The sequence below is a fragment of the Limanda limanda genome, chromosome 19 (genome assembly GCF_963576545.1).
Source record: "Limanda limanda chromosome 19, fLimLim1.1, whole genome shotgun sequence".
NCBI lineage: Eukaryota > Metazoa > Chordata > Actinopteri > Pleuronectiformes > Pleuronectidae > Limanda > Limanda limanda.
Window position 1 is genome coordinate 4,904,534 of NC_083654.1, and position 27,716 is coordinate 4,932,249.

Sequence of the window (27,716 nt, forward strand, 5' to 3'; positions counted from 1 at the left end):
ATGAATAACTTAAAGGTTCAGTGTGTAAGATTTTGGTGAAAAGGATATATTGGCAGAAAATTAATATAAAATAAACCAGTTTTCTTTTAGTGTGTTTCATCTAAATTGTACAAATTGTTGTTTAATTTACCTAAGAATGGGTTAGGGTTAGGGTTTAAATACTTTATATTTACATCAGTAGTGGTTCCTCTCTACGGAGGCCACCATGTTTTATACAGTAGCCCAAACTTGACAAACTAAACACCTTTTGAGTTGTTATGACAACTGAAGGTTACCACAGGTCGTCTCTCATGCATGTAAGGGGAGGGTGAGGTGAGGAGTGTTCAGCTGCAACATGCAACTTCACCACTAGATGTCACTAAATTCTACACACTGAACCTTTAAATGGTGTGTATACTGAGATGTATAAGATGCATACTGTCTGTGCACATTAGTGGTACAAACAGGTGCATGTAGTTCATGATTGCATATATATATATATATATATTTATATATATGTATAAATATATATACACACACACACACATTTGCATGCTTGTGTGTTTACACATTTCTTCTGCTAACCAAGATCTGGATCTATCATGAGCTGTCAGTCTTGTGGTGCAATAAGAGAGATACAGCAGCTGCACTGATTGACAGTACGGAAATTGAAGTGTCACATGAAACATGTTAACCACATTTTGCTGCCTGTTGTCACCCACTGGCTCGTAACTTCAGCGTGGCAACCAGAGCAGGGGTGACAACAACAACAGGAGTGAAAATGCAATGGAAGGGTAAGCTGGAATAACGGGGTCGTATCCAAATTACTGAGCAGCTTAAATGTCAGGTAAGACATTACTGTTCCCTCCAGTGTCCTCTACATTTGAGCTGTAGACTGGTACTCTAGCTCTGGGTATATTGTCTGACAGTAAAATTTGACAGCTATGTCAATGTCAGACCCGTGACCTGAGACGTATGAGCAAATAAGGCTGTGAAATGAGAAAAAACAGGGGACTGCGAAGGGTACGAATACTCTTCAGGGTGACAGTTCGGGGTGTTAAACATCGAAGACGTGGCTTTATGTCATCTGAAAGTGAGAATGCATTCTCACACCATGGCAGAGGCATGTGTGATGCCTCAGTGCATCACCATCCACTACAAATCATTAGCACGGCAAGCTCCGAGTTGAAAAATACGGGAGGCAGCTGTCCACTGCTGTCGTCAAGCTCACCCTGTTCGGGTCTGAGTCGCAGCTCAGAATTAAAATTGCACCTCACTGTGATAATGGCTTGTTTAAATCTGCCCCAAAACATCTGGACTGTTGTTGTGTGGCGACAATGGCAGATAATAGAAAGTGTGTTTGCATGAAATTTGGCTATGAAAACTCTCATATAAACAAACGCTGTGAAAGTCCGGGTGTGAAACGTCCCTTCGAAGCACATGCATGCCAACTGTAGGCAGGTGATAATGGGATGGAATCTCAGCAGCAAAAGGTCACAAACACACACACTCTCACACACACACACACATTAAGTGTTGTTAACCGTCATGCTGGAGGACAGAATGCACCAATCGATTAATTTTTAATGGTGAAAAATAAAACACTTTATAAAAATGTCTTTATTATGATCAGTTACCCACCAAACATCGAAACCTCTCACTGTTTCTAAAAAAATAATAAACTCTTCTTTTAGCCTTGTAGCAGTAAAAATAAACCAGCTATAGTTTAAAACAGAAGTCATGTCAAGTCACTCTCCAATTTGAAAACATTGAGAAAAAATGTTGATAAAAAGCCAGATACTGCTACTAAATGTTGCTGTTGTGCAGAACCAAAGCCGTTATTCTTATGCAAAAACATAACATTTCCTGTTTATGATGATTTCAGCACAGACACAGGGATTTTATTCATTGTGCTAAAGTAGCTTTGTTGTTATTCTTGTTTTTACTACTCTGCTTTCCAGAGCTCTCAATGACTAAACTAGATGAGCCAAACGACTGTAACTCTGTGCAGGCGTGTTCGACAGCCCATACTGATTGAAATATTGATGATTACAAGTGTTTTTGGACTGCTGCCGCTCCCCCCCTCCCCCTCCACCTTCAAGGACTGCAGCTGGCTTTAAATACAGAGATGCAGAGTTCCACAACTCATGTTCCTGGCTCTGAGCTCTGATTGGAGTTCTGACAAAAATCCACGTTTTCACCTTTAGCAATTAACAGGTGTGTTTACAGTGTTTCTGCCCTGGTAGACATCGAAGCGTGAAAAGAGGGGGGGAGAATCAGCGTGTCCACCCAGCTGTCGTGTTTACATCGCTGCTAATCAGAGCTGCAGCCAGTAAATTCCTGTAACTGTGATTTAACCCCTTCACACTGAAGACGAGAGCTTAGTGGGTGTGATGGGACTTTGGTTCCACATACAGGGAACTTCAGGTAGCTCGTTTAACAACTGGACACAAATTGTTCAGATTGTCTAATACAAAACAAGGAGAAGACCTCAAAGGGTCTTCAGCAGGGCAAAAAATAACAAAAACAGAATGAAACTGGCACTTTATATTCAAGAAAATACCTCCAAAACCATAAATTTTGATAATAACCCTGACCAAGAGTTTTTTTTAAATCTTTTTCTGTTTGTTTTCTCGGTTTGTTTGTTATTAAGCAAATTAACGCAAAAAGCTACCAGACGCATTACGACGAAACTTGGTTGTAGAATTATTGGTCAGGAAAGAACCCATAGAATATTGGATCTTTCACATTGAGAGTATATTTTCAAGAGAGTAATGAATGGAACCTGATGTAAAAAATGTGGCATGTTTAAGGGAATGATATTTATGTGTGTGTGCAATTTAGCAGAGATCAAAATAAAAATTTGGATCTTCTGAATTTAAATTGGTTTTCCAAAGGGGGCTGTTATATGCACTCTACTGTGTCATGTCAATCTAGAAATCAAAACGTTCTGGATTTGAACCTACCAGCAGACCAGGGACCAGGTAAGTGCAGTGTGGTTTCCCAGGGCACCACAGTTAAAGACATGCAGCTCAAGTTAATTGGCGACTCTAAATTGCCCTGAGGTGTGAATGGGAGCCTAAATGGTTGTGGTGACTTGTCCAGGGTTTTTTCCGCCTCAGTCACCACACAACCCTCAAAGGATAAGCGATTAAGATAATGGATGATGCTCACCACCCTGCATGCAATGATGAACTGGATGGAAAGAACCAAGGACAAGGAGTAATCTATTCAGAGGTTGGGTTTTCGTTGAGAACAGATGCAGAATATGTAAGAATCTCCCCCTTTATAAATCTGCTCTTCTTTAAAGTTACGGTTCAAATAACTAGGGGAGCAGAACATATCAGATAATTGAGATGAGGACAACAATGACCATGATTTCGAAGATTCATACAGACTTTAAAGCACACGCTGAGCCGGCAGCCAACACACAGTGGGTGAGAGACGAGAAGGAGGAGGAGGATTTCAGGGAGTGAGAGCCAGTATCACCGCAAGCCAGAGATATAAATTGACCCAATGCAACGCTTTTACAGTCACCTTTATTTTCTAACCCTGCGAAGTAGATAGAAACATGAAATGAAAACCATTTGAGAGCTACAAGATTTCACTTTTACCCTGATGTTTTATCCTATCAATCATCTATACTGACATTGGGCTAGAGGCGGGGTACAGCCTGGAAGTGTCACCAGCGTATCGCTAGCACGTAGAGATCAAAACAACCATTCATGCTCACCTTCACAGCTAATAAGGGTCTCCAATTAATCGTCCACCAATCTGTATGTCTCTGACTGTGTGAGAAAGCTGGAGGACCCGGAGAAAACCCACGCAGACACAGGAAGAACATGAAAACTCCGTCCAGAAAACCCCCGGCTGACCCTGGGAGCCTTCTAGCTGTGATACGACAGTGCTAACACCACACTGCTCCACCCCTTAAATTAAATAAACTTGTTATGTTAACTTAATATGTTTACACATGTGCTCGTTGTTTTGATTGAGATTATATAGCTTGATGGACTTGTTTCAAAGTCCAGCACTAAACAAGCACGACTGTGATAAGTAAAACAGAGTCACAGGCGAGCAAACTCAAAGACAATGCAGTCAGCATGTTTTGTTTTTTTCTCTTGCAGAACACATGAAATTGCTTGTTATAGTGGTTTCTGTGTTGCTGCACCCCAGTAACTGCAGTGAGACTCTGCTTCTCTTCCTGCTGCTATACTTAGTCCCAGCAGACGTCTTACAGCGCTTCACTTAGAGGAGAGAGAACCAGGCATGCACGTCTCAGTGATTATGTCTCAGTTGAAATATCAGCATTGAGCTCCCAGCCATTTGACTAAGGCAGAGGTAATGAAACCCGGTGCACTGAAGCTACACAAAAAAGAAGGTGGGACACGGGGTTGGCGGAAGGGAAGTGAGCTAAATCTGAGGACTACAGCCAGAGCTGAGGTTAAGTCAAAGCGAGGATAAAGTCTGAAGGTAAAACACAGAGTGGGCTAGGCTAGGTTTTCAGAGGATAACATCATGGCTTTGGCTACCACAAGCCTTTAACACAGTCTCATCACCCCAGCTCAAGCAAAGCAGGACAGTCCTGATACAATGTGCTTCAAACCAGCGGAATAATCTGAAACAAACCAGTGATCTACGTCTCTCAGCCACATCGTATCACAGCACTTATCAATAAATGTTTGCTAAATGTAAAGAATTGAGAAGGTCACGGTCAATTACACGTATAAAGTAACAGTCGTGACATTTACGTTGTCACAAAAGGAGAGGGCTTGACCCTTGGGGACCGAGGGCCACATGGAGTTGAGACCTTCTGCCAATGGCCACATCTGCAGGAAGTCAATGACTGATGCCAACGGAGACAGCAATGTTTTTGCCTTTGTGCAAATTGAAGAAACATAACCATAAATTTGCAAGCGGAAGATCGATAAAGCCCAGACGTGGCCAAGTCCCGAGAAACATATCCAGGGGGCAAGCATTCGATAACTTTGATCGGAGATGGACCGGCAGCCTGCTATTAATCTTCCATTACCAGCCACAGGCCAGTGGCCATTGTGAACGAGCCCGAGACGTTTACTGACAGATTCGGCCATTAGAGCTTACACTGATGTGTACACCTGGCAATCAGACAGATTTCTCCGTGTATTATTGGTGCAATCATGGCCGTTCATCAGATGTGGTCCATTAGAGTGGTCACGTTACAGAGGGCAGCACCACAGCCCTTTCCTTTCACCAACATGACTCCATTCACTACATCACTCGCCGGCGGGCAAACATATTCACTATTTCATCTCATATTGCTTACATGACAGATCATTGATCGAGTGAGTTGGATTTCCAGCATTCCCTCCGTGGAAAGATGGAGGGCTCTTGAGTTTTACAGCTTGTAATAATACTCGGTTATATATCTGTAATGATGCAGTCATTGTAACCTAACACAATAGGTTAGGAGCAGAACAAGTGTTTCTCTTTTCCTTTTAATGACAAGGACAGGCCGGTGACTATGCGTAATAGTAATGTTCCCATTATGCACAGCAGCATCTCTGGAGACTACCCTTAAATATGGGACTACTCAATCATGACGAGAGGAGCCCATGTTGGAATGAAATGGGTCATACCATACTTTAAATAAATATGATAATGAGGCAGACACCACCGATTGCCGGGGGGGTTATTTGTGTTATAGGGAGAGAACAGAAGGTAGACTGGAAGTGAATAATACTGCCTCAGTTAGGGTGGAAAGTGGCCTCCAGCAGCACATGGCAGTTGAGACGGGGGGTGCTCCGCCGGTGGACTGTGAATGAGATCGTTTTTAGCATAAAGGTTCTGAAGTGTTCACATAATGTGTGTTTGTTAAATCGACAAATGTTAATTCCATAAAGAACTTAGTGTTGTATTTTTTCAATGAGGCTGTAAAGTCATAGTAGAAGAAACGTTAGATTAGTAGCTCAATATGAAAGATGTAAAAGTAGTATTTTATAATACTGTATTATTCAGTTTAATAAAAAGTAATGTATGAAGTTATTGAGTAATAATAATCTTATGTTGAAGGCTATTGGTAATGTGTAATTTATTTGTTATGTGATTTGTGAGAAGAAAGGAATCATATTCCAAGTATATTTTTTTGATTTTAGATTGCATTGAAATAAAGGAATTAAACTAAACAGCTGATAAAAATGGAAATAGAACATTGATGCTCTTAAAAGTGTTAAAAAACCTTTTGTAATTTTTGTAGCAAACAGAAGTGTCATTAATATGTCAATAAATAATATATAATAAGAAAATAATAAATTAGATTTAGCAAAACAGGAACACCGCTAAAGTATTCAAACTGATCAAATATATCTTTAAGTTTACACAAATTAAATACCATAATCTATATCAGACCTATATCAGCACACTGAACTGATCATGGGAGCATTGTATTGCTCGAGAGGTAGAACTGTTGATCATAAGAGGGAGAATGTTTTAATTATTTATTTTTCCCAATGTATAAAATTTAAAGATGGTTCAAAAAAGGTAATTTACTGCTATTCAGAAATATAGAAGGAGATATCCATACTTAATTTGTTGGAATGGAATTTGATTTCTTTACAAAAAAAATATGTCTAAACTGAAATAGCAAATGTGCTTTTTTGCCCACTCAGGGATTCTAAAATTGAAACTCATTGAAAATAGAAATCTAATAAAGCTCAGAAGTCGACATCTGAGATAAAACAAGTCACAGAGGAGGTTGTAGACAGACTTTAATTTCTGCACACTGTTAATTAAAAAGGCTGAAATGGAAATCTGCCGACTCCGAGGGCCCCATGCTGTAACACGCACCAAACATGGAAAGGTGGGAAGAGAAACATCACAGGGCCGAGGCCAGGAAAAGGCTTTGAACGGGAGCTTTGTGATGAATGGAGAGTGGCTCCTGTAAGTTGGGCTTTTCCCTCTCAGCAGGGGTCACAATTACCTCTCGCTGGGCGACCTGAGGAGCTCAGTGGGGGTAATGTACTTCTGCCAGTGAGATCTATAACACATACAGTGCAGCGCCTCACAGGCTTTGAGGAAAAGAGTCGAAGGAGGAATAAGTCAAGTGTTTGGAGTGATGTCACTTTATGCCAGGGTTAGCTGCGTGTATTATTTGGCTTTCATTACACATCAAATATTGATTGGTGATGTGATCCTGCTCTGATATATGAGGGCTCCTCTCTGACCAGACCACGGCTGAATCGGCCTGAAAGAAGTCTGCAGTGAAACATGTGATTTTTTTTTTTTATCAATACTGTTTAGTGAATTCATTATTCTGTAACTAACCTCATTCATCTTTCACTTTCTGTGTATTTATCCTGTTATAAAAGCAGTTTCTAGAGAATTTTCCTCTTTGATCAGAGTAAAATAGAATATGTGTCAAATACTTTCACAAGGTCAAAGAGAAACAGCAAAAAATATTTAATAATGGGGAAATGATCTATACTCAGTCATGGGTTATGATTGTTACATGATAAAATGACTTTACAGTTAGATTCACAAATGATACTGTAATCATCTCTATCATTGGAACTTAATAATCACTTTCCATACAATAAATCAGTCTAAAACAAAGATGTGCACATGAATCCTCCTTTGTCCCTGAGCAGATGCTCCACTAAACAAAGCAGCATCCAAACATAAAGGCTGCAGAAAGAGCTTCAGTGTTTCTGTTTTGTTTCGTGAATCAATGCACTTTCCCCTCATTGATTTTGAATACGATGCTTCTCGTGCATGTGGCCCTTTCATTTACGCTACAAGGTTACGAGCTCTTTGCCCGCGCGTGCGACCTGCTCGGCCACTTTGTCCCCGAGCTGCGGACAGCACCGACTTCCAGCTGCCTTTGTGTCTGTGGACGCTGGGTACGGCTGCTGAGCACGGGACCTCTAAGGCTCACCAAGTCCCAGAAAACAGCTCAGATTCCCGGCCCTGACATGCAATCCACTCCCTCTGTGCGTCTCCCCCGGATCCCGTGTTCTTATCAGCTCCTCCAGGATGAGAAGCTGTCAATACAACAACCACAGAGAAAGAAAACCATGCCTCCCCTCTCCTTGCTCCTCGTATCAATGGGGCCCATCTTCACACAGAACCAGCCCCGGTCAGACAGCAATTAAAAACCCCGGCCCCTTCGGTGGAGGGGTGGGAGCGTGCGAACCACAGATCTATAAACTTGATTTCTATCATTTCACCTCGTGCAGCCTCCCATCGACACGCCACCAGGAGGCATCGACTGTGTGGACTGGCTGTTCGCCGTAATTACAATCATATTTGCCAGAGATGGATTACACATGACAGGGAAGAATTGAGCTGTGATACTTGTGTTGATGTCACTAATTAATGACTCTAATGAATAACTACAGCTGCAGAGACTGGACTTTATAAATATCTGTCAGTGACAGAGATGCTTTATTTTAAAATAATTCAAAAATTAAATCAATTGCACTTATGGGATAAGATTGACGATTTTCTATTTTTCAAATATGACGTATACATTCTACTTTTATAATTCATAGAAATAAAAGCCAAATACAACAATGCATGATATATCTTATTCCTATTAAAAATGCATCAAACTCCGCATACACCACACCTCCTGGTGGTCGAGATCAATCCACATCTGAAAATAGTCCCCCCAATGCTTGTTATCCTGTCTGTTTTAGTAACATTTGCCTGGAAACCACAGCATCCAACACTTTCAGTAAAGGATCAAGACCTTTTCTAGAGAGATAAGTATTTGTGACATGTGTCTGAGTGATTAGAAAAAGGTGATTACTGGCAGTAAGGTAAGTACAGAATAAGTATTGTCCCATCTTTTACCCCTTCCCCTGTGTGTGTTTCATGGCTTAATCCCAAAATCCAAAAGTCAATGGTTTGCTTTTAAAATTACACTGAGGTGACACCAAATTAAGCTGAAAGCAATTTCACGAAATCAATTTTAATGACAGGTATGAGCTGTAGGATTTTGAAATCATTTAACTGTGACAAAACTCAAATGTGACCAAAAAACAGTGGAGGATAAAATTTCTAACAATGAAAATTTGACGTTTTCCCGAGTGCACACTCTCATAAATATCAGTCCATAACATATGTCTGATTTTTTAAATCAAAATCCAAGTATAATTCTCTGACAAAAATCAAAGAAAATGGAAATGAAGTGAAGAAAGTATCTGGAGCGAACTCTGCACCAAATGTGTTTCTTCCCTGACCTGTATCGCATCCTACCATCAAGTTTAATGGTAATCCGTCCAGTAGCTTTTACATAATCCTGGTAAAAAAACGGGAAAATGTAGACGTTAACGTAACCTCCTTGGCCTATAGGTAAAAATAAAGTTAGGTTAGGGTAAGGGTTAGGGTGAGGGTTAGGGTTAGAAATTAATTATTTGCAATGAGCGACATATAAACAAGAGAGCACAGTAAAGTCAGGTCTGTGTTGCTAAAACCTGCCGCGAGGTTGCAGTTTTGTTGTTGGGAGAAAAAAACAATCCCCAAACATTTCCTGCAGACTAATGATGGCTGCAGAGACAGACGGAGGTTTAACGAGCGGACGGACGGAGACACCTACCTCGAGGTCAAACTTTAACAAGCCTCTTATTGGGAAAAGCCTGGGTCAAACTTTAACAACAAGCGCTGCCAAATGGCACAGCGAGGAGCATGGATGAGCCACCGGTCCAAATGTGTCAGAGTGTGGTCGTTTATTACCAAGCAGCAGTGACTTGATAACATGGGCTTGTGATGAGGGTTGTATATTCTGGCTTGACCCCTTGTTTATTGTTTGCCCATAAGACTTAATGAATGTTTTACAGCCAATCGCAGCAGTAGTGACACATTCACAGGGCTAACAAGAAACTATGTACACACTGCATCCGGTGGCTGTGCTGCACTAATGGAGACGAGGAGAGGAGATTATTCAGCATGTTTAATACAAATTAAACCGTGCTTTGCGTCCTCTTTTTTTTATTTCAAGATTTGCCTGGCAAGCCATGGGATGGAGGAAAAAAGAGGGTTTCACTATAGAAACAGAGGGAGATGTTCCTTAAAAGCACAATTAGGCTTTAATATCGGTTTCTTAAAATAGAGAGGGGAGACACAGCGAAGCAAGCAGGACACGGGGAAAAAAGGTCTCTCTGGAGCTGCTGGTAAATGAGCATCCATCTCTCCTCCTCCCCCAGCACAGGATAACGTCTCCTGCTCCAAAAACCCAGAAAGTGCACTTAACTTTCATTTACTGATGCCGCCCTCGCCCATTAAAGATTCATGCCCACCACCACCGAAGCTTCGGCGTCTCCTTCCAAAAGGTGAGGAGGATATTTAATACTTTACACAACAGAGAAGATGAATGATGTTAATTGTTACTTTGTGAAAGAGTGATGACTTTGTAAAATCTTCTGCTTCTTGCCATAACATCAAAATGACAATTAACACAAAATATTCTTCAGACGTGAACTGCAGTTTGTGTTTATGGCTCCTCTTTTTCATCCAGAGATATTTATTTTTTGCTGTTCTGCATCTGCTGCGTGTTAGAAAAGTTTCCAACACACCCACTCACTTGCAATAAATCCTACGGAGGAACTTCTGCTGTTTTCTCAAACGGACTTACTCACACATCAGAGTTTTTACAAGGAGGCTGGCGGGAGAAACTCCAGGGAATGTTCGCAGCAACTGACTCTGACATTTGCACTCTCACATACAGACCCTCTGGATAATTCTGAAGATTATCCAGGGGTTCAGTACATGTGGAAAAGAGACTTTATGCAGGGGGCTCTGATTTTTGCCCTTTAATTGTAAATGGGTAAAAGTGCCGATTTTTGCCCATCCATCTACACTCAGAAACATAAAAACAAGGATTTTTAACCATTTATTATAAATCTAAATTTGAGTTCTTGCATTTGCAAAAATATTCAAAAGCTTAATTCGGTAAACTAGAAGCAGACGAGTGTTTGGCAGCGGTTTACAGCTTTGACTCTTCTTCTGTACAAGCTTGGATTTGGATCAGTGTATCTCCTGCTTCCTGTCATTGTCAGGTCTCCCTCCAGATCAGAAGCAGCTCCACTTAAAGTATCACTCTGTATTTGGCTGCTTTCAGCCTCCCCTCAGTTCTGACCATGGATCCCTATCAGGCTGAAATGTGGGACCTCAGATACACAGGCAAGTGCCTTTTTAAACTGTGGCCTCCAAACGGTTTCTAGAATCAGTTGGAAAAGCAAAATCACGGTAAACAGCATTCACCAAACTGCTATGCAAAGGCAAGATGTATAAAAGCTTGGTATTTGCATTTGTATCAATCGCAAATAAAATCTACGACACAATAAGGCGAGCTAAAAGAGAAAGGGTCAGACTAATTCCTGTTGACAGAATGATGTAACCTGGTCATGTTTCTTTTTTTAAGGGATTTGCAATATGCATACTTTTCAAGAAACTGCAGACCTCCCTTGTCTGTGCTGGGCTATAACAATGTTGTTTTATTTAAAAGAACAAAAATCCCCCATTGCAATATGGAAAAAATGAAATAAAATAATAGGAAACAGGCTTTTTCCTGAAAGCAGAGCTACGGGCATCGGATCAGAGTTTGTGTGACGGAGAAGCACTCAGGACAGAAAACAGAGCAGGGTCTATTCTTTGCTTTTCACCCTCGCATCCTGTTGGGCTGCGACATCAGCAGCTCGGTGCGGTCGACTATGCCAACAAGTCTCTGGAAAACGGTTCGGAGGCATTTCTCAACAATATAGAAATTCTGACATCAACACCCGCAGATCATGAATACACTTAATCTCAAAAAGACACAGTTCTGAGGAGTAATTGCTGCATTCAGACAAAAAAGAGAGATTCCGATTTGCTGGGCAATCTGTGAGCCTCTGAACCGTGCGTATTGCGCTTAAAAGAACTATTTTTAGGCTTTGATTGTGAGCTTTTGATATCTAATGCCAAGACTAGACTTGCAGAAGTAATAAAGAGGGCTGTATACAGAGTGGGAACACTAATTCTCAGAGGGGCCGAGGGATGTGCGGCCTGCTTAACTGCACAAATTCCCATAACATCAAAAATAACGGAGGTTGTGATCTTCAACCTTGGGTATTTCCCCCCCCACGCCACAGCGATGTTTGAGATGAGCTCAGAAATCATAATATTGTACCTAGCGCAGTATTTACTGAGAGTGTAGGTGACTTACACCATCTGTTTATAAAGCAACAGGGCTCAGGCAGACGCTCTGCCAGCAAAAAGGCACAAGGTCCCCGGGCTTATCTTGGTAGAGGTGTGCTGCCGCCGCTCCTCGGCACCAGCGAGGTGGAACGATAAACATAATTAAATTGAGTTGGATTACACAAAATGGATCGGATCAGTAGGGAAGGCGGAGAAGCTAATCCAGTGCAATCCTCTCTATAGAGGTGCCAGCCACACAAAACGACATAAATAAAGAAGAGGGGAAGGGAAGCGGGCGGCTGTCAAAGGGAGATCAAGGCAGGGGCACAGGAAGGACCCCTTCAAGTAAGAAACAAGCTCCAAAGTCGGAAAAGTCAACTGCCTGGTGCAGTTCAATGAAGGAAATCAGAACCTGAGTAAATACAACAATTTCAGTTTAAATGTTTGCTACTGGACGTTAGTATGGAGCACAGGATGTGTCTGGGAGGCTTCCACGAAGTCCGAGAGGAGCAGGCAATGACTCTACACGGCTCTCCTCCCAGGGAGTGGGAAATCACACTTTGCTCACAGCAGTAATGACAGTGATTTAGTCACGGATGAGGTGCGGCCCTCCCTCCAGATCTTCACCTTTAAGTGCAGTTACACACGCACGCTGAAAAAAATGTGTTTTACTTAACAGTGGCGGGGAGTTTCTGTGTTTTCCTCTAAGACATCTGAACTTTTTTATTTATCACTAACACATCTACGACAGCACTCCCATCAACTTTTTTTTTTCTTTTTCGATTTCAACTCCCTTTCCATTACACTCCTCCATTTTTTGTGCCCCCCCCCCTTCCCTCAGATTCCATTTTCCCTTCCGTAACTGACTTTGGTACAATCCCCTTACAAATAACCTTTCCCCGGGGGAGAGAGACTCTTACTTTCTCCGCAGCCGTGCCAACCCACTCCCCTCTTTTCTATCCCCAACTCCCATTGTCTCTCAGCCTCAGGCACAGTTAACAGATTGACACAGTCTGGCAGTTTTTTTCTTCTGCTTCTCAAACTAATCCAGTGTAATCCTAGTCTGTCCGTGTCCTGTCTCTGGCTTCACATTATCATCCAATAAAATGATGATTAATGGATCCATAAGGGAAGCAGGAAAAGCACCAAGTATCAAAAATGTCAATTAGAGAAAGTCTATGTTTGACGTCAGGTTGTGGTCTTGTTTACGCTAATGTTTCTCCTAATTACAATCTTCTTATGTGGCTGCTATTTGTTAACCTTCATAGATTGGATGCAACACACATGGTATCCATTGGCAACCGTATTTACGTGTATCACTTTAAAGTGTTGATAGCAAGGTCAATGCGCTGCTATTGTCTTGAATACACACAGGGGAGGAAAATGCTTGGTGGGGGATGTATTTACTTGGTTGGTTTCCAGTGCATATGCCCACAAAAGGTTTCAGACAATGGATGATGACCTGAGGGGAGAGACATTGAAGCGGAATACAGCAGTTACTTTGACTATGATAATGACATAAACGGCTTTCAGACATTCACTGACCTCCGGATAATCTCAGGACATTCTTCACAGGGGCTGTATGTGAGAACGCAAATGTCTGAGTGAGAGGCTACTCACTTTCTCCACAGTTCCTACAGCCAGCCTCCTAGTAAAAAAAACTCAGGAGAATGTCCGAATGAGAGCATGTGAGACCCAGCAAGAGAATCCTTCGGAGGATTCACCGCGAGTTTGCCTCGAGTCACGTCGAGTTCCTGAGGCAAAGGTAATGATTTACAATAAGAGTCAAAAGTTAAGTTCACAAATTGTTTTCATTTCATGTTTCTATCTGCTTCATAGGCTCATAATTAAGGTTTTAGTCAACGGCGACTTTTCAGAAAACCCTCAGGTTTTCAGTTTCAAAACAATGCTCAGATTTTAGAAAGCTTTCTGTAATTTGCCTTAGGCCCTAATGTGTTCATGAAAAAAGTCAAGTGTAAGGTATAAAAAAAAATGTATTGTTGTATCAGAAAATTTAAAACAACACCCAGCAGCATCAGACCTAGAAACACATATCTCTATAAATGATCCCCCCACTAGAACTGTGGGATCAGCTTTCAGCGTACTCCTGCCCAAACAAGTGCAGTTTGCATTATTTAAGCTGCCCTGGCCGCTTTAATTGGTGAGGCTCCTCTTGGATAGTTGTTCCAGCTCAGACAGCTCAAGGCGGGCGTGCAGCGATGGATGCACACAGGTGGAAGGGGGAAATGAACATCTCCGTGGCACTTGAAATATGAACGCAGCATCTGTGCTGGAGCACCTTGTTCTACATGGAAGTTTGACAGTCTCAACATTAAATCAACAAGCTGAGCCTACAACAAGCTTTGTGCCAGGTGGAGATCATCACCAATGGGTGGATGGGATTGCGCAGATGATGACAGAGATGCATGAAAGGACCAAGGAACCAACAGCTGGAGAGGAGTAAATGGAGTAAATAAGCACTGGTGCCTGCTCTGACTCTTAAACATGGTGAAGATGTGAAAACAAGTCCAGAAAAAAAGTCATTAATATTCCAAATCGTACTCCAGAAGTATTTTTTGCAAGTAAATCTTTGAAAGGGCAGACTCGAACATCTTTCATGGGTAGACATAAAGGTTGACGACACGTCCTCCCTTCCTCAGCCAAAATTTCTCTGATGAGGATGCCACCATATTGTGCTTTTCATGTCATTAGGAGCCAGAGTGTGCACAGCTGGGAGCCAGGGTATCAAAGTCCTGCCAATACACGAGCACAGCCAATCACGGGTCAGAATCCACTTTCAATCATGACCTTTCATCCCAGAAACCGTCTTTAGAAAAATGTATTTGAAGTGTACTTTTTACTTATTTGTTTGGTCTATGTCCCACCTGCTAACATGGAGGAGGCAAGATTTATGATCTAAAATGTAGCCTGCCACCAGGGGGCTATGAAGATGGTTTGGCTTCACTTCACATTTGTCCTCCATCTTTATACACTGTATGGAGTCATGGTCGAAAGCCAATTAAGACCCTCTAGCCACCCTTTTCCTTGTTAGCTGTTTCACTTTTTTTGCTAGCTAGCAGCTAACTTTGCTTGTATTCTGTTGGGTACAAATAGCATTCCTCAATATTGTATTACTGAAAACTGCTCTCTGCCACTGGTAAAGAAGTTGTTTATGGCAGCATTGAGAGTGAAATAGGAAATTGTTTCTTTTGTTTTTTTACTTCAAGCTATTTTTTTACTTTACAAATCATTTTAATTGCTCATATGAAAATATGAATCTGAACCTGTCAAGCTTTACATTTTTTATTGTTTAAATTTCTTTCTGGCGTCATTTCCAGTTATTAGGTACAAATCTGCTTACTATAAAATTACTGCATATGTCTTTCTTCCATTACATCATAATATGTCACCATATATTGGATATCTTCTTACTGATAACTGCAGTGTGTGTTTGTCTACATGCAGAGGAAAGCAAGTTACTCATGTTAATATTCCAGGTTTCACGTTTCCCTGTATTAAAGCCGAGGAAGTGCTGAATCTGAGTGACATATACGCTAAATGGCAGCATCTCCGGCTCATTATTGCCCCCATATGGAGTGAGAACGAGCCTTCCTCATTAGCAGTGAAATCAATGCGGCCTTGTGACTCGTCGCATCTCCAAACGACTCGCTGTTAAGGTTTTATAGCCCGAGTCTGCCTGTGTTCGCTCTGGCTCCCGTTTCACCCCTGGACTCCGGTGGGAGCTGCGGCACGGCACAGACACGGCTCTGCAAACACCTCGTAGCCACGGCTCGGCACAGCAGCCACCCACTGCTCGTCTGAATGCAAAGCGGGCCTCTCCGGAGCTCCCCTGTCGTCTGGCCTTTTTTACAGTTCACTTGCGAGTTCACTGCATCTGAGGGCAGAAAAATCGCCGCGCGGCTCTCGGGCCTCCACCTCACTGTGGGGCTCGGCGTGTCGGCCGGCCGCAGATCCACAGATCATTATCACTCTCAAGCGATGTTTCCCCGACAAAACGATATCTCTGCCTTTGATCCTTTGCCAGAGCTTATTTTTGTTCACTTCTGGGCATTCTCACCCAGGAACTGCTATCACTTGGGGCAAGACTCGAGCTCGGCTAAAAATACCCGTCTGCTTTGCTTATGGGATGGCACTGTATGGATTAGAAACAGGGCCTCATGTCTGAAATCAGGATACTTCTGCAGACCTGCTCAGTCTGTGCAGATACTGTAGTTGTTTTTTTGTGCATCTTTTAGTTGTTTTTTCTTTCTTTTCTGTGGGTAAGCAGTCTGAGGCTGTTAATGTAATTCAAACAGTGCGCTGGACTCCTGCTGGGGAATGTCCAATTAAAAAGCACTAGATATGGAGCTTATGTGCAGCGCTGAGGTTACAACGTCCAAACTGGGCCAGAGTGGGCTCCACGCTGCTCTGCATCCACACACCCAACAAACAGAATTCACCACAGTGCACAGAGACCCTTTTAACTCAGTATTGTTTACAGCAATCTTTCCTGGAGAGCGACGCAATTCATCACACTTTGAAGCGATTTAGATTCTATTTAACTTGTATCAAAAACATTTAATAATCATAATAACAATACTTATCTACATTCTGTCTGCAAGATGGAGTGAAACAAAAGGATGAAAGATTTAATGAAATATAACATTTCATTTCTCTGGCTTTTTATTGTACAGCCTTTCACTTCAGTCCAGAGCCGAAACAAACCCATTCAATCAGCCAGTTTGTTTTGTATATTTGATATATTAATGTCTTTACACACTTTGAATAATTTAATTTAATGTTAACATGTGGTAAAGATGCTGTATAAAGATGCTCTTGAGGATCTGAAGATTCCTTTTCTTTTTACTATTTCGCATTATTTCCTGAACATGTTCTTGACAAAATCGATACATTTTTAGGTTCAACTTCTTTACTGGGGATTTCCACCACATGTCAGTGCTCATGAATGTTGACCAGAGAAACCCACTGGAGTGGGACGAGTTAACGTCAGTAAGCCGATTACATTTCACAAAGTCAGCAAACAGCCTCTCTTTTATCCAACATGTGATCCACACATGATGCTCTGGCGTCACGACTTTCTGGCAAAGCTCGCTTGATTTCTCGTCATTTAGCGTTATCAAAGAAAACAACAACAACAACAAGCTCGTTTTCTGAGGGCAGAACGTGTCGGATGGGATATTGGCTCTATTCTCACATTTGATCTGCAATTTTCAGTCCAGTTTTTTTTTTCTATCAAGTTGCTGTTTCCATGGTTAGAAAGAAATGTTCAGAATTGAACAAATCACACATTAATAAATATTTTAAGTACGTGTGACTTGCAGCACGTGTGTCCCTGTGCACTGAGGGGCTGTGCTGTCTTAATGTAAATAACAGATGCACTTCATGTCACCCGAGGTGTTTCCGTACCTTGAAGCCACTCATCAGTATGCTGCTGAGTGTTTTTCATTCCATGTAGGCTGCTGGTCCTGCTTGTCTCCTATTTTGGCTTAAGAAATGTCTTGAGCTCCAAGTGCCGGCTGCTGAACTGTATGAAGCTTGTCACAGGGGCAGAGATATGGTCCTTGTGGGAGAGGAGCTCTGAGAACGACCCGTACTTATCAAAGCAGTCCGTCTCCGTCCCCGAGCTTCCAACACAATGCCCTCCCCTCTAATTTCTCCTGAATGGAAGTCTCTCCAGACCCGGGTAGTAATCTCCTATTTGCCGTTTTGAGCGCGGCAATTCTTAGTTACTCTAGCTCTGCTCCCCCGCAGCCCCCTGCCAATTGCATAATCAAGTCCAGAACTCATCAGCAAGATGGCAGAAGAAGTGCTCTATTAAGCTGCATCGTGTTCCATCTGTTGTGCGAGAGAGAGATAACAGTATTTACAGTTTTTGGAGTCGCGGCAGACTGTTTCGGCCAAATTTTGTGCACCGCAAAGTTCCGCTTACTTCATGAAATGTCACGGATTAATTCCGCCGCTTGCGATGGTGTCCAACAGCAGTCTTTGCCCCCACCAGAAATAACACAAACTAACTTCAGTGGAAGTGAGGCAAGAACTTTAGGGGACTGTAAAACTATTAGAATGTTTAAAAACAGCGGGGGAAATTACTCTAAAACTCTTTGCCTGTTTGTTCTGGCTCTTATCACTTTTATTCCATTCCATTCCAAATTTCTGTCCTAACTCTACTGAGGGCATGCAGTGTGGAATAAGGACTATAGGGTAGAAGAGGTGGTAGGTAAGTATTAAGTGTTCTAGTTGTCTCTATCAGAGAGCGGAATATTTGTACTTGGAAGAAAAATAAAAGACTAACCCAGATTTGAAAAACTAGCTGATGACAAAAAAGTTGCTGAGTGAAGCAGTTTTATCTGCCTCCCGGAGTAGAATAAATTGATCTTACTGTACATGAAAGAGCTCACGGAAAAACGCATTAACCCAAAGATGTTCTTTGGGACAAGAGCCTAATCAATAACCAAACATTAATAACAGAAACATACAGTGACTGTAGAAGTACGGAGCTGTTTCACTTAATACATCTGGATATTTAAAGGTCACAAGGGCGAAAGCTGGAATCAAGAGACCTACATAATTCATTCACTACACTACTGAGATGAATGAGGCACACTTTAACACTAGTTCATTACAATTATTTTATCAGTCGGCGATCCGAGGACAGAGCAGCAACGCACCAACTCTTTCATGTCGGGAACTCTCAGCAGTTTCACTCTGCAATTAATTTGACCACGAAAAAACCCAATTTAACGAGATTCAATCTGATTATATCAGAGGGGAAGATTTGCATGAGCGATAATGTGATGGACTTGGAGCCAAAGTGATTAGTCAATTAATCGTTTAGTCAGTCGAGGGAAAATTAAACGGAAATTATTTTGATAAACAACAAGTCCTTAAAGTCATGATTGGAAAATGCCAAGTGCTTCTTATTGCAATGATTTGCTGTTTCTCTCTGTTAATGTGTCTCAAACAAACCATTCAATGATGGCAACTTGAAGAAATTGTAAGGGACATTTTTCTCTATTTTCAGACATTTGCTGCACTTTCTAGTTAATTGATTACTTGAGAAAATGATCAGCGGAACAATAAATAACGAAATAAACCCTGAAGCTTAAGACAGGGAGTTCAAAAGGTTCCAGTGAAGTCAGAAAAGTAATTCTGCTTGCCACTTGTAAACTCCAGCAAGTAAACAACATTCAAATTAAATCAAGCCTCCCTTTGCCAGTGGCCCTCTGGAACCCTTTTAAGGAGCCCTCGAGGTCCCAGGCAGCGGCAGCCTCAGAAGTGACACGGCTGTGTGTGTGTGAAACCAGGCTGCTGCAGCATCTGGAGCTTCAGAGAAACGAGTTACAGTGCAGCAGGACTGTTTACAGTCAACTCATGCTGCCTGTCTGTTACCTTTAAAGCCAACAACAGCCGTCCTACACGGAGTCCAGACAAAAGCCCACGAGTGGAGCTCCAAGCGTGCGCCTCGGATGCTGTAACAGTGCACTCCCCCCCCCCCACACACACCAGGAGCTCCACGCCGCCGCGTCTGAAGAAGTGTTTGCGGGGAATAGAAAAAAATATTCTGACAGCTTCAAAGCAGAAAGGCTGTCCAACGGATTAATTAAAGCGTCTGCCGCTGCTCCATCCGTTCAAGATTCCATTTCAGTCACGTCCACTTCTTCAAAGGGGGGGAAACACATGTAGTACATTTGAATATGAGTGAGATTATTCCACTACTTGAACCACAGCCATACACACACCGGTCTGCACTGGATAGAGATGCCTGCTGCCTGAAAGCTGGGATGTCAAGTGGGTTTGGATTTAGTTTGCTTCACTTAAGTTTATACAAGAATTGCCAATTTGTTTTATTAACTTCTGTGATGTCTGTTCAATGCAAACATTTTTTTTATATCATGTATCGTATTATATGATTGTACTTATAACAGTTTTGCACTGTCCTCCTTTTATGGTACTATTTGCACAGTCTATCTATCTATCTATCTATCTATCTATCTATCTATCTATCTATCTATCTATCTATCTATCTATCTATCTATCTATCTATCTATCTATCTATCTATCTATCTATCTATCTATCTTTAGTTTACAGACAGTGCCTCCATTAATAGCTGTTTAAGAGATGCCATCTGAAGTGTGAGTGTGAGTGTGAGTCTACACATATTCGCCATCATTCACCTGCATCAACATTTCATATTTCTTAGTGTTTAGCAACGATATATATAATATTTTGCAAAAAGTGTGATATTTTTGAGCAAGTGCAAACACAAAGGCTATTATTGTATTCGTCCTATCCCTGTTCGTCCCCTGCTTGTCTTGTCCACATGAAAGTTTCTATCCTGTGGTTTAACTAATGGAGCAGGTGCAGTCTTCAGTCAAACCCTGGCCTTTGCAATCTGCTGGTACATTAGGCTAAAACCTGGCAAAACTGATTCATGATTAAAAATAAACAAATGGACCAGGCAATATGAATGTGTCCAAAACAGGAACTAGGAAGCAGAGCCACAAACCTCTTATTTTTAACTTAAAGGTGGGCGGGCTGCTGGAGTCATGCAGCCCGCAGCACCGACACCCTGCAAGCCGTTCAACCTGCTGAGGCGCGCACCCCCCACCAGCACCTTCCACACCCCCCACCGGGCATTTACCTTGATCCAGTAGCCGCAGGGAGTGAAGAAAAGACGGGTCCATCGTGTCCTTCTCTGCCATGAGCTCCGGCAAGTACTTCTCGCTCTCCATGTCGTCCTGGACCTCGGGCTCCAACTCAGCGACTTCGGGGGGTGTTGTTCAAAGTAAAGAACAATGCAAAGAAGAAAAAAAAAACAACAACAACAAAAAAAACTTAGAATCGGCGTCCACGCAGCTCCAAGTTAGGACACCGCCGAAGGTTTGAGGGAAGCAGCGTGAAGAGCCGACCGGGCGGGAGAGGCTGTCATTCGGGCTGCGGGAGGAGCATCTCTCGGTCCTCACGGAAAACACACACGCACGGGGGGCGGACACGCACGCACACACGCACGGTGAGATGTGTTAGATGTGAGCGGGAGCTTTGTGTGTGTCTGGTCAGCGTGTTGTTGGATGGGGGATCAGAGCCGCTCTGCGCGTCACAGCCGGTCCGGGGCTGCCTCTCCTCTCCGGTCACAAAGTCTCTGTGAAGCCGCCGCTCATCTCTCCGGAGCTCCGCGCGGAGGGCTCGGCCTGCCATTGGTCGGTCGGTGTAAAAGGGGGCGGGGCCACAGCGGCCAAAGCGGAGCTGTCCGCGGTGCTGAACCCGCAACCACGTTATTATTTTTTTTGTAATTATTATTATTATGATTATGTAACGCAGTATATTTACTTCGTTGCTGTACTTCAGAACATATTGTATGTATGTGTACTCAAGTCGATTTATTTAATTAATGATGTATCTTTATGCCACAGCATATATCAGCAAATAATTATCTCTGCTACATTTTAACAATGCAATATGTGCTACGCGCTCACAACGTTTTGAAAGTTTTAAAAGTCATATAAGTGAACAATGATATCCGACCATCCAGTCTCAGCCATTCATTAATATGTTTTTAGTATCTGCATCATTATTTGATTCTATACACGCAAGTCCTTTTACTTTAAAACTTAGTTATATTTAAATGCAAGTATATTTGCTTAAACTCATCCCGAAAGCTACTGTTGTACTTTAACTTCTACTTGAAGTCTATTTTACTTTTACTCAAGTAAAAATAATTGGGTAGTTCCTCCATCACTGTTTGTATGTAATGTTGGAATCACTCATCTTATTATGCCCTGTACTTTTAAAGATGACCAGCAGTGCATTTTGGACTGTTTTGAATGAAATTCTGTACGCATATCATCATCACCAAAATCTCCAAACCTGCTTGATAAACAGATTTGAGATGAAACTCACTCAGTCACTAACACATAGATTTGACCCAGAAGCCAAAAACAATACTCCCGTATAGGAATACTGCTTTTAATGAGCAATGAAAACCAAACCAATCCATATGGTATACCTATTAACAGATGAATACATATTAATTACAAAGCAGATAGATGATGCATTTTGGTCAATGTTTTGATGTCTCTTTTTCGCTCCACATGGACTATTTACCTTGGGGCAACCTTAATGTGATTGGTCCACCTCAAAATTGAATCCAAAAGACTTCCAGCCCCAAAATCACTTGCCCCCAGCTCCAGATTCTGCATATTCACGCGCAGAATACAATCGTAGAGATTATAAGAGTTAAAGAGTAAGTACTCTAATTTGGTAGATCCCAGTAGGCATTGTATTTTTCAATCAGACTCATTTTCAATAACAATTTCAAACATCACAGAGAGGGTTTACAAGAGCAACATCATCAATATATATCCACGAAAATTTTAAAGGCAATGAAAAATGCTGGTATATTATCTGCACAGACAGAGTGACTCACTGCACAGACTGTTTCAGGGCAAAAGCTGCTCCACACATATTTCCCAGTGTTTTCTCACATTTAATTAGATTAGATATAGAAACACAAGGTGCAGGCATACCATGACCTCTGAGAGCTGCCGACATATCCAGCAATTATACATAACGCATATATGAAATTGACATAGTCATTCATCAGCTGAGAGACTAGCAGCCGTGCAGTAAAGACATCAGAGCCAGATGATGTATTTTATTGGAAGTACAGTTGACCTTTTATATTTTAGGTCAGTATAGTTACAGGAACAAGCTCAGTAAGCTTCATAATTGTCCTCTTTACTCGTTTAGGCAATTGATTGGGACTGCATGACTCCTCAGCTTCTACTTGTTAGGACAAGCTGTCAATAGCTCTCAAGAAATCCATTCCCCTTCTCATAGACCTCACATGCTTTTCTCCGAGGCGTGTTTATGAATTAATTACATAAGAAAACCCTGTTGTTGTTGTTGTTTAGTAAACACACAGGCATATTAAAGTCCCCATCACTACTTGAGGGACACAAGAGTCTCCGGTTTTGTAGAACAGAGAGTGAAACATAGTGACATTAAGGGACAGACACAGAGTTTGTCCAGACGGCAGATATCTACAGATACAGCCACAGATCCACTTTATCAGACATCCTGAGAGTTGCGTTTCCTGGAAACATACAATAATTCCATCTTTATAGCCGAGCCTTTTTATAGACCTCCATCCCTGTCTAATGTTCCGCTTCATTTAAGTCTGCTCTGTCTCTCACATCGCTGTGAATTATATCGTAATGTATCCTTACTTTATTTGTTTTTCCATCTATATTTTTATTCTATGAGTGTGTGCGAGAGAGAAGCACTTTTTGTTGTGTGTTTTAAAAAGTGTGATACAAATACAGCTTTACTTACTTACTTACAATGGATACAAACATGTCTTTGTGAGGAATGGAAGGTGCTTAAAGGTCGCGTGCAAAACAGGATTTGTATACAGCTTCATATTTGTTCGAAAATAAGGGAAAGAGATAAGAATTCTGTCAATATTTGTGGAGGATGCTGGGTAGTTTCAGGTGGGCGGTTATCTGTAGGCTGATCAGCGCTGGTTATATAATTGAGATTTTTTTTTTTCCTGCCTTTCTATTTCAATAACTTGGAGAAATGTGACCAACTGGCTAAAACCAAGAACGATTCATGTATATTTATCAACATTATATCCTCCATGAACTTTGGATGGGTATTTATATATATATTTATATATATATATATATAAATGTGTGTGTGTGCGTGTGTGTGTGTGTGTGTCTGTGTGTGTGTCTGTGTGTACTAGGAGACTTTTTCCTCCCGAGTCTTTCCAGATTCTTGTTTATGAGTGATTCACCCCAAAGAGAAATGCATTATGAATCAGCTTACTTTTTAATCTCTCCCAGAGACCATTAAAAACCAGCTCAAATGCACTAATCTCCTGTTCAGGAGAGCGACTTATTTATAGATATGCTTGCCATCTGTTGTTCCCTGCACGTCTTCATAAACGAAAACCTCACATTGTCGCTGATGTTCGAATCAAAAGTTGCTGGCCCATACGTCTTCCTTCGAGACGCCTGTGTTGGAAAGGGGCAATTCGCTAAGTGATTGCAATACATCAATTGCAATGAAAATAATCACGCTTGATGGGGCGACATTTCACAGGGAGTCACAGGCGACCACAGGGGCAGCAGCACGGGTGTAAACAAAGCTATGAGAAATGTTCAGTCAGTTGGGTGTAAAGAATGAAGAACAGCGGGCTATTACATTGACAGAGTGTTATTTTGATCATTAGAGAATGGTCGCTCCCCCTCTATCCCCCCCCTGTTGCCCCCCAGCCTGTCCCTGCCCATTAAATATGATATTGACTGCACCTAGAACTAGACAGCCCGTGGTGCAACGCCCCAGGGTGTCATATGTGCTTGGATATACACACCCATACTATTATGTCTGCACCTTTTCCTTTCAGAGTCCGTGTTTTCTCCCTCTCTTAACAAGATGCAGGGATCTAATCGGCACTGCCGTCTCCCTCTCAGAAAGGTGATCAAATCCCACCAGATTTAAACAGAAGCACTTGTCTCGTCAGCTTTCAATCTTCATAAAATCCTGTTTCGGGGGGAGGATGTCATGGATGGAGGGGGGTGGGGGTCTTGTCACCTGAGGAGTGATTAGACCTTGATTTGTCCGCAAGCTGATTGCTGTGTCACTTTGTGTCACGGAGAGCTGCACGGCATATTCCCAGGCGAGGGCACTTTTGCCAAATTTGCACTCTGTTTGGGCCCGGTGAGATGCACTGGCTTACAGTAACGAATCAAAAGTGCTTTTAACACCTTAAATAAGTGGATTCCTTTCTATCCACACACTGAGGTGGTGGGAGGAGGGCTGTGAGGAGAGTGACAACACTGCCTCCTTGTGACCGCATCAAACCATTAAGCAGATATGAGAGGTCCTCCTGAGGAAGACTTTTTAGGCTTTTTCTATTAAACCGAAACAAGGAGTGGTAGCAAAGTGTTGTAAAAGTCTGCGCGCTAACTGCACCAAAACTATAAATGGTGCAGTTGGTTTAATTGATCAGCAGCAGCGTGCAGCTCTGTAGGTGAAAGCATCATTACAGAGATCTAAAGGTTTTACATTTAAATCCAAATTTGGAGGCGTTTGGGGGAAAATGGTTTTAATAGGTCATGAGAAAATGAGAAGAGGCCAACAAAAACTGAGAAAATCGTTTTTTAATGTCATCCTGTTGCCCTTTATCTTTATTTCTCCTCTGTTTACTAAAGTTCTTCAGACTGCATGCACACTATTTGAAAGATTTACACAAAAATGCCTTAACAGTGCTGAGATCTATTTGGATTTAAGCTTTGCAAAAAATTTAAATATTCTCCAGTATCAGTGGGAGAATACATAGTATCTCCCACAGTCTCCTACATCCTCCAAAGGGTTTTTAACAAAGCCCTTCTTTAACAGTCTTGTTTTCCTCCTCATGCAACCCCACAATGCTGCCTCAGTCACAAAAGCCCCCTCATTGTGGCTACTAAATGGAGCGCTTGCATCCATTAAACAGCCATTCAGCGTAATTATATTGCCAGCACCAATCTATCAGGTACATTGATCACGCATCGTCGGCTGTGAAGTGCAGACTCTGGTCTCCTCTCCTGGAAGTGTTGTGCAAAAGAAACCTAATGAGAAACTGTCAGTAGCGCACAGGTAAACAAATCAATGGCACCAAGCAGGGCTACCAAGGTCAATCCACACACACACACACATGCACACATACGGACGCACACACACACACACACACACACAGCTTTAACCCTCCCTAATAAAGCCGGGGTTTCAGCAGCTGTCACTATCTGACTTTTCACGAGATAAACAAGGTTTGGAGTAAAGGATTACTTTGCTCTGATTTGTATCAGTGTTTTACTTTAAAGGAATAGTTCCACATCGCGGGAAATACATGTGCTATCTCTTCGCCAAGTCCCCCATTGGTTTGTGAACTGCTGGTTTGAACTCTCGAGTTTGGCATTTGGTCCATCTGTTACTTGAAGTAACCATATTTAGAGGAGCTGGGGGTGGAACCTGTCTGAAAGCTTGAGGACCCAGCATGCCCACCTACTGTACATCTGTCGCCTGCACCCATTGGACTCCTTGTAGAAGTGGAGTTGCCCTGCTGGTTATTTGACAAAATACAAATGTCAGGCATTTCTGCATAGACTTCATTTTCTGGGCCCATATTCTATGTCCATTTAAATCTAAAGTCCATGGAGTGTGGTTAGTATTAAACTAAACCCCGGAAGCCGGTTGGCTTAGCTTAGTGTAAAGACCGGAGCAGCAGAAACAGCTGGTCTGTGTCTGTCTGTAGATAATACCAGCTGTAGGGTTAGGGTTAGGGGCTGAGCAAAAATTATGTCTGACTCGGCACTTCCAAAAAAATGTCCAGAGATACATGTTAGAAAATATATAAAAATAGGTTATTTATTATAAACAAAACTTTCACAACGCTCAGACGTCTTACACGGATCCCAAAGAGGAACTAACCTTGAGAATGTGAGGTCAAAGACTTCTCTTCCTGCTATGGCCACACCCTCCAGGGAGGGTTAGCACATAATGGCTCCTACACCTTCATCCACTTATTAAAAGGGTTAAGTGCAGGACTTTGCCTTTGACTTTGTCTACAGTGATTTTATTTTCAATTTCATTTTTCTATTAGTAAATCAAATGTGGTAAAAAAAATGGTTTAGAAATGTCGTTCTTTCTTTCTTTCTTTCTTTCTTTCTTTCTCTTTGCTATTTGCACATGTTAGTCCATGCTCTATGAAGTATGTATCTTTAATTTGGTACAGGCTACATGAGTGTACTTGGATGTAGATCTGACCAGATGCTGTTCACATCTGCAGTGTGTGTTCTAAAGCAGAGAGTTGGAGTGAAATTCCAGTGATTTGTAACAATGAAAATGATGACAAGGCTTATGAAGCACAATCAATAACCCAGCAACTGCGAGGGAATCCAGAAATATTAGTGCACTGGCATGTTCCATTAGGCTTCACAATGCCAGAGCAAGTGTTGTGTTGTTACTCTTCTAAACTGCGCGATCCTGACAGAACTGATAACGATCACTAGTGTAACAAACAGCATCTCGTCATGTCACCATTGTTTTATCACACACATCCTACTTGTTCCCAACAGGGGCCACATATACGTGAACTCAGCTGCTCAGTTTGCGTAGTGCACGAGCTCAATAGAGCAGTCAGAAGCAGTGCATGATATGTAGTGACTGAGTGTGTGCTGAGAGTTATCACCCCGCATTTGCATATACAAGAGCGAGAGAGGCACAAGGTCAACAGCAGCAATTATTCTGTGGGACGCGTGTTGGTCTTCAGTGGGTGATTTCATTTCCTGTCATTAGCCACAGCAATTAAGCACGAGAACAATGATACCACGATAGCATCAGCAGCCACTACACAGCCGCAAGCTGTTCGCCAATATTCTCCAATATTCTCGAAATGTTGCTTTGCATGGTTTCACCCCCCCGCGGTGCTCAGGTAGCCAGGATCAAAAAGCTTTTCACTGCTTGCTTCAATTAGCAAATGATCATAATGGACAGATGAGATCTAATTATGAGACCC

General features: G+C 42.0%; 1 protein-coding gene across 1 annotated transcript in view; it reads right to left on the reverse strand.

Moving 5' to 3' along the window:
* Positions 1 to 20,886, reverse strand: part of khdrbs3 (KH domain containing, RNA binding, signal transduction associated 3) — a 101,560-nt gene extending 80,674 nt beyond the window's left edge. Inside the window, exon 1 of the mRNA XM_061093292.1 lies at positions 20,796 to 20,886. Within this exon, the coding sequence (XP_060949275.1) occupies positions 20,796 to 20,886 (91 nt within the window). The remainder of the gene's footprint in view (positions 1 to 20,795) is intronic.
* Between the last annotated feature and the right edge of the window lie 6,830 nt (positions 20,887 to 27,716).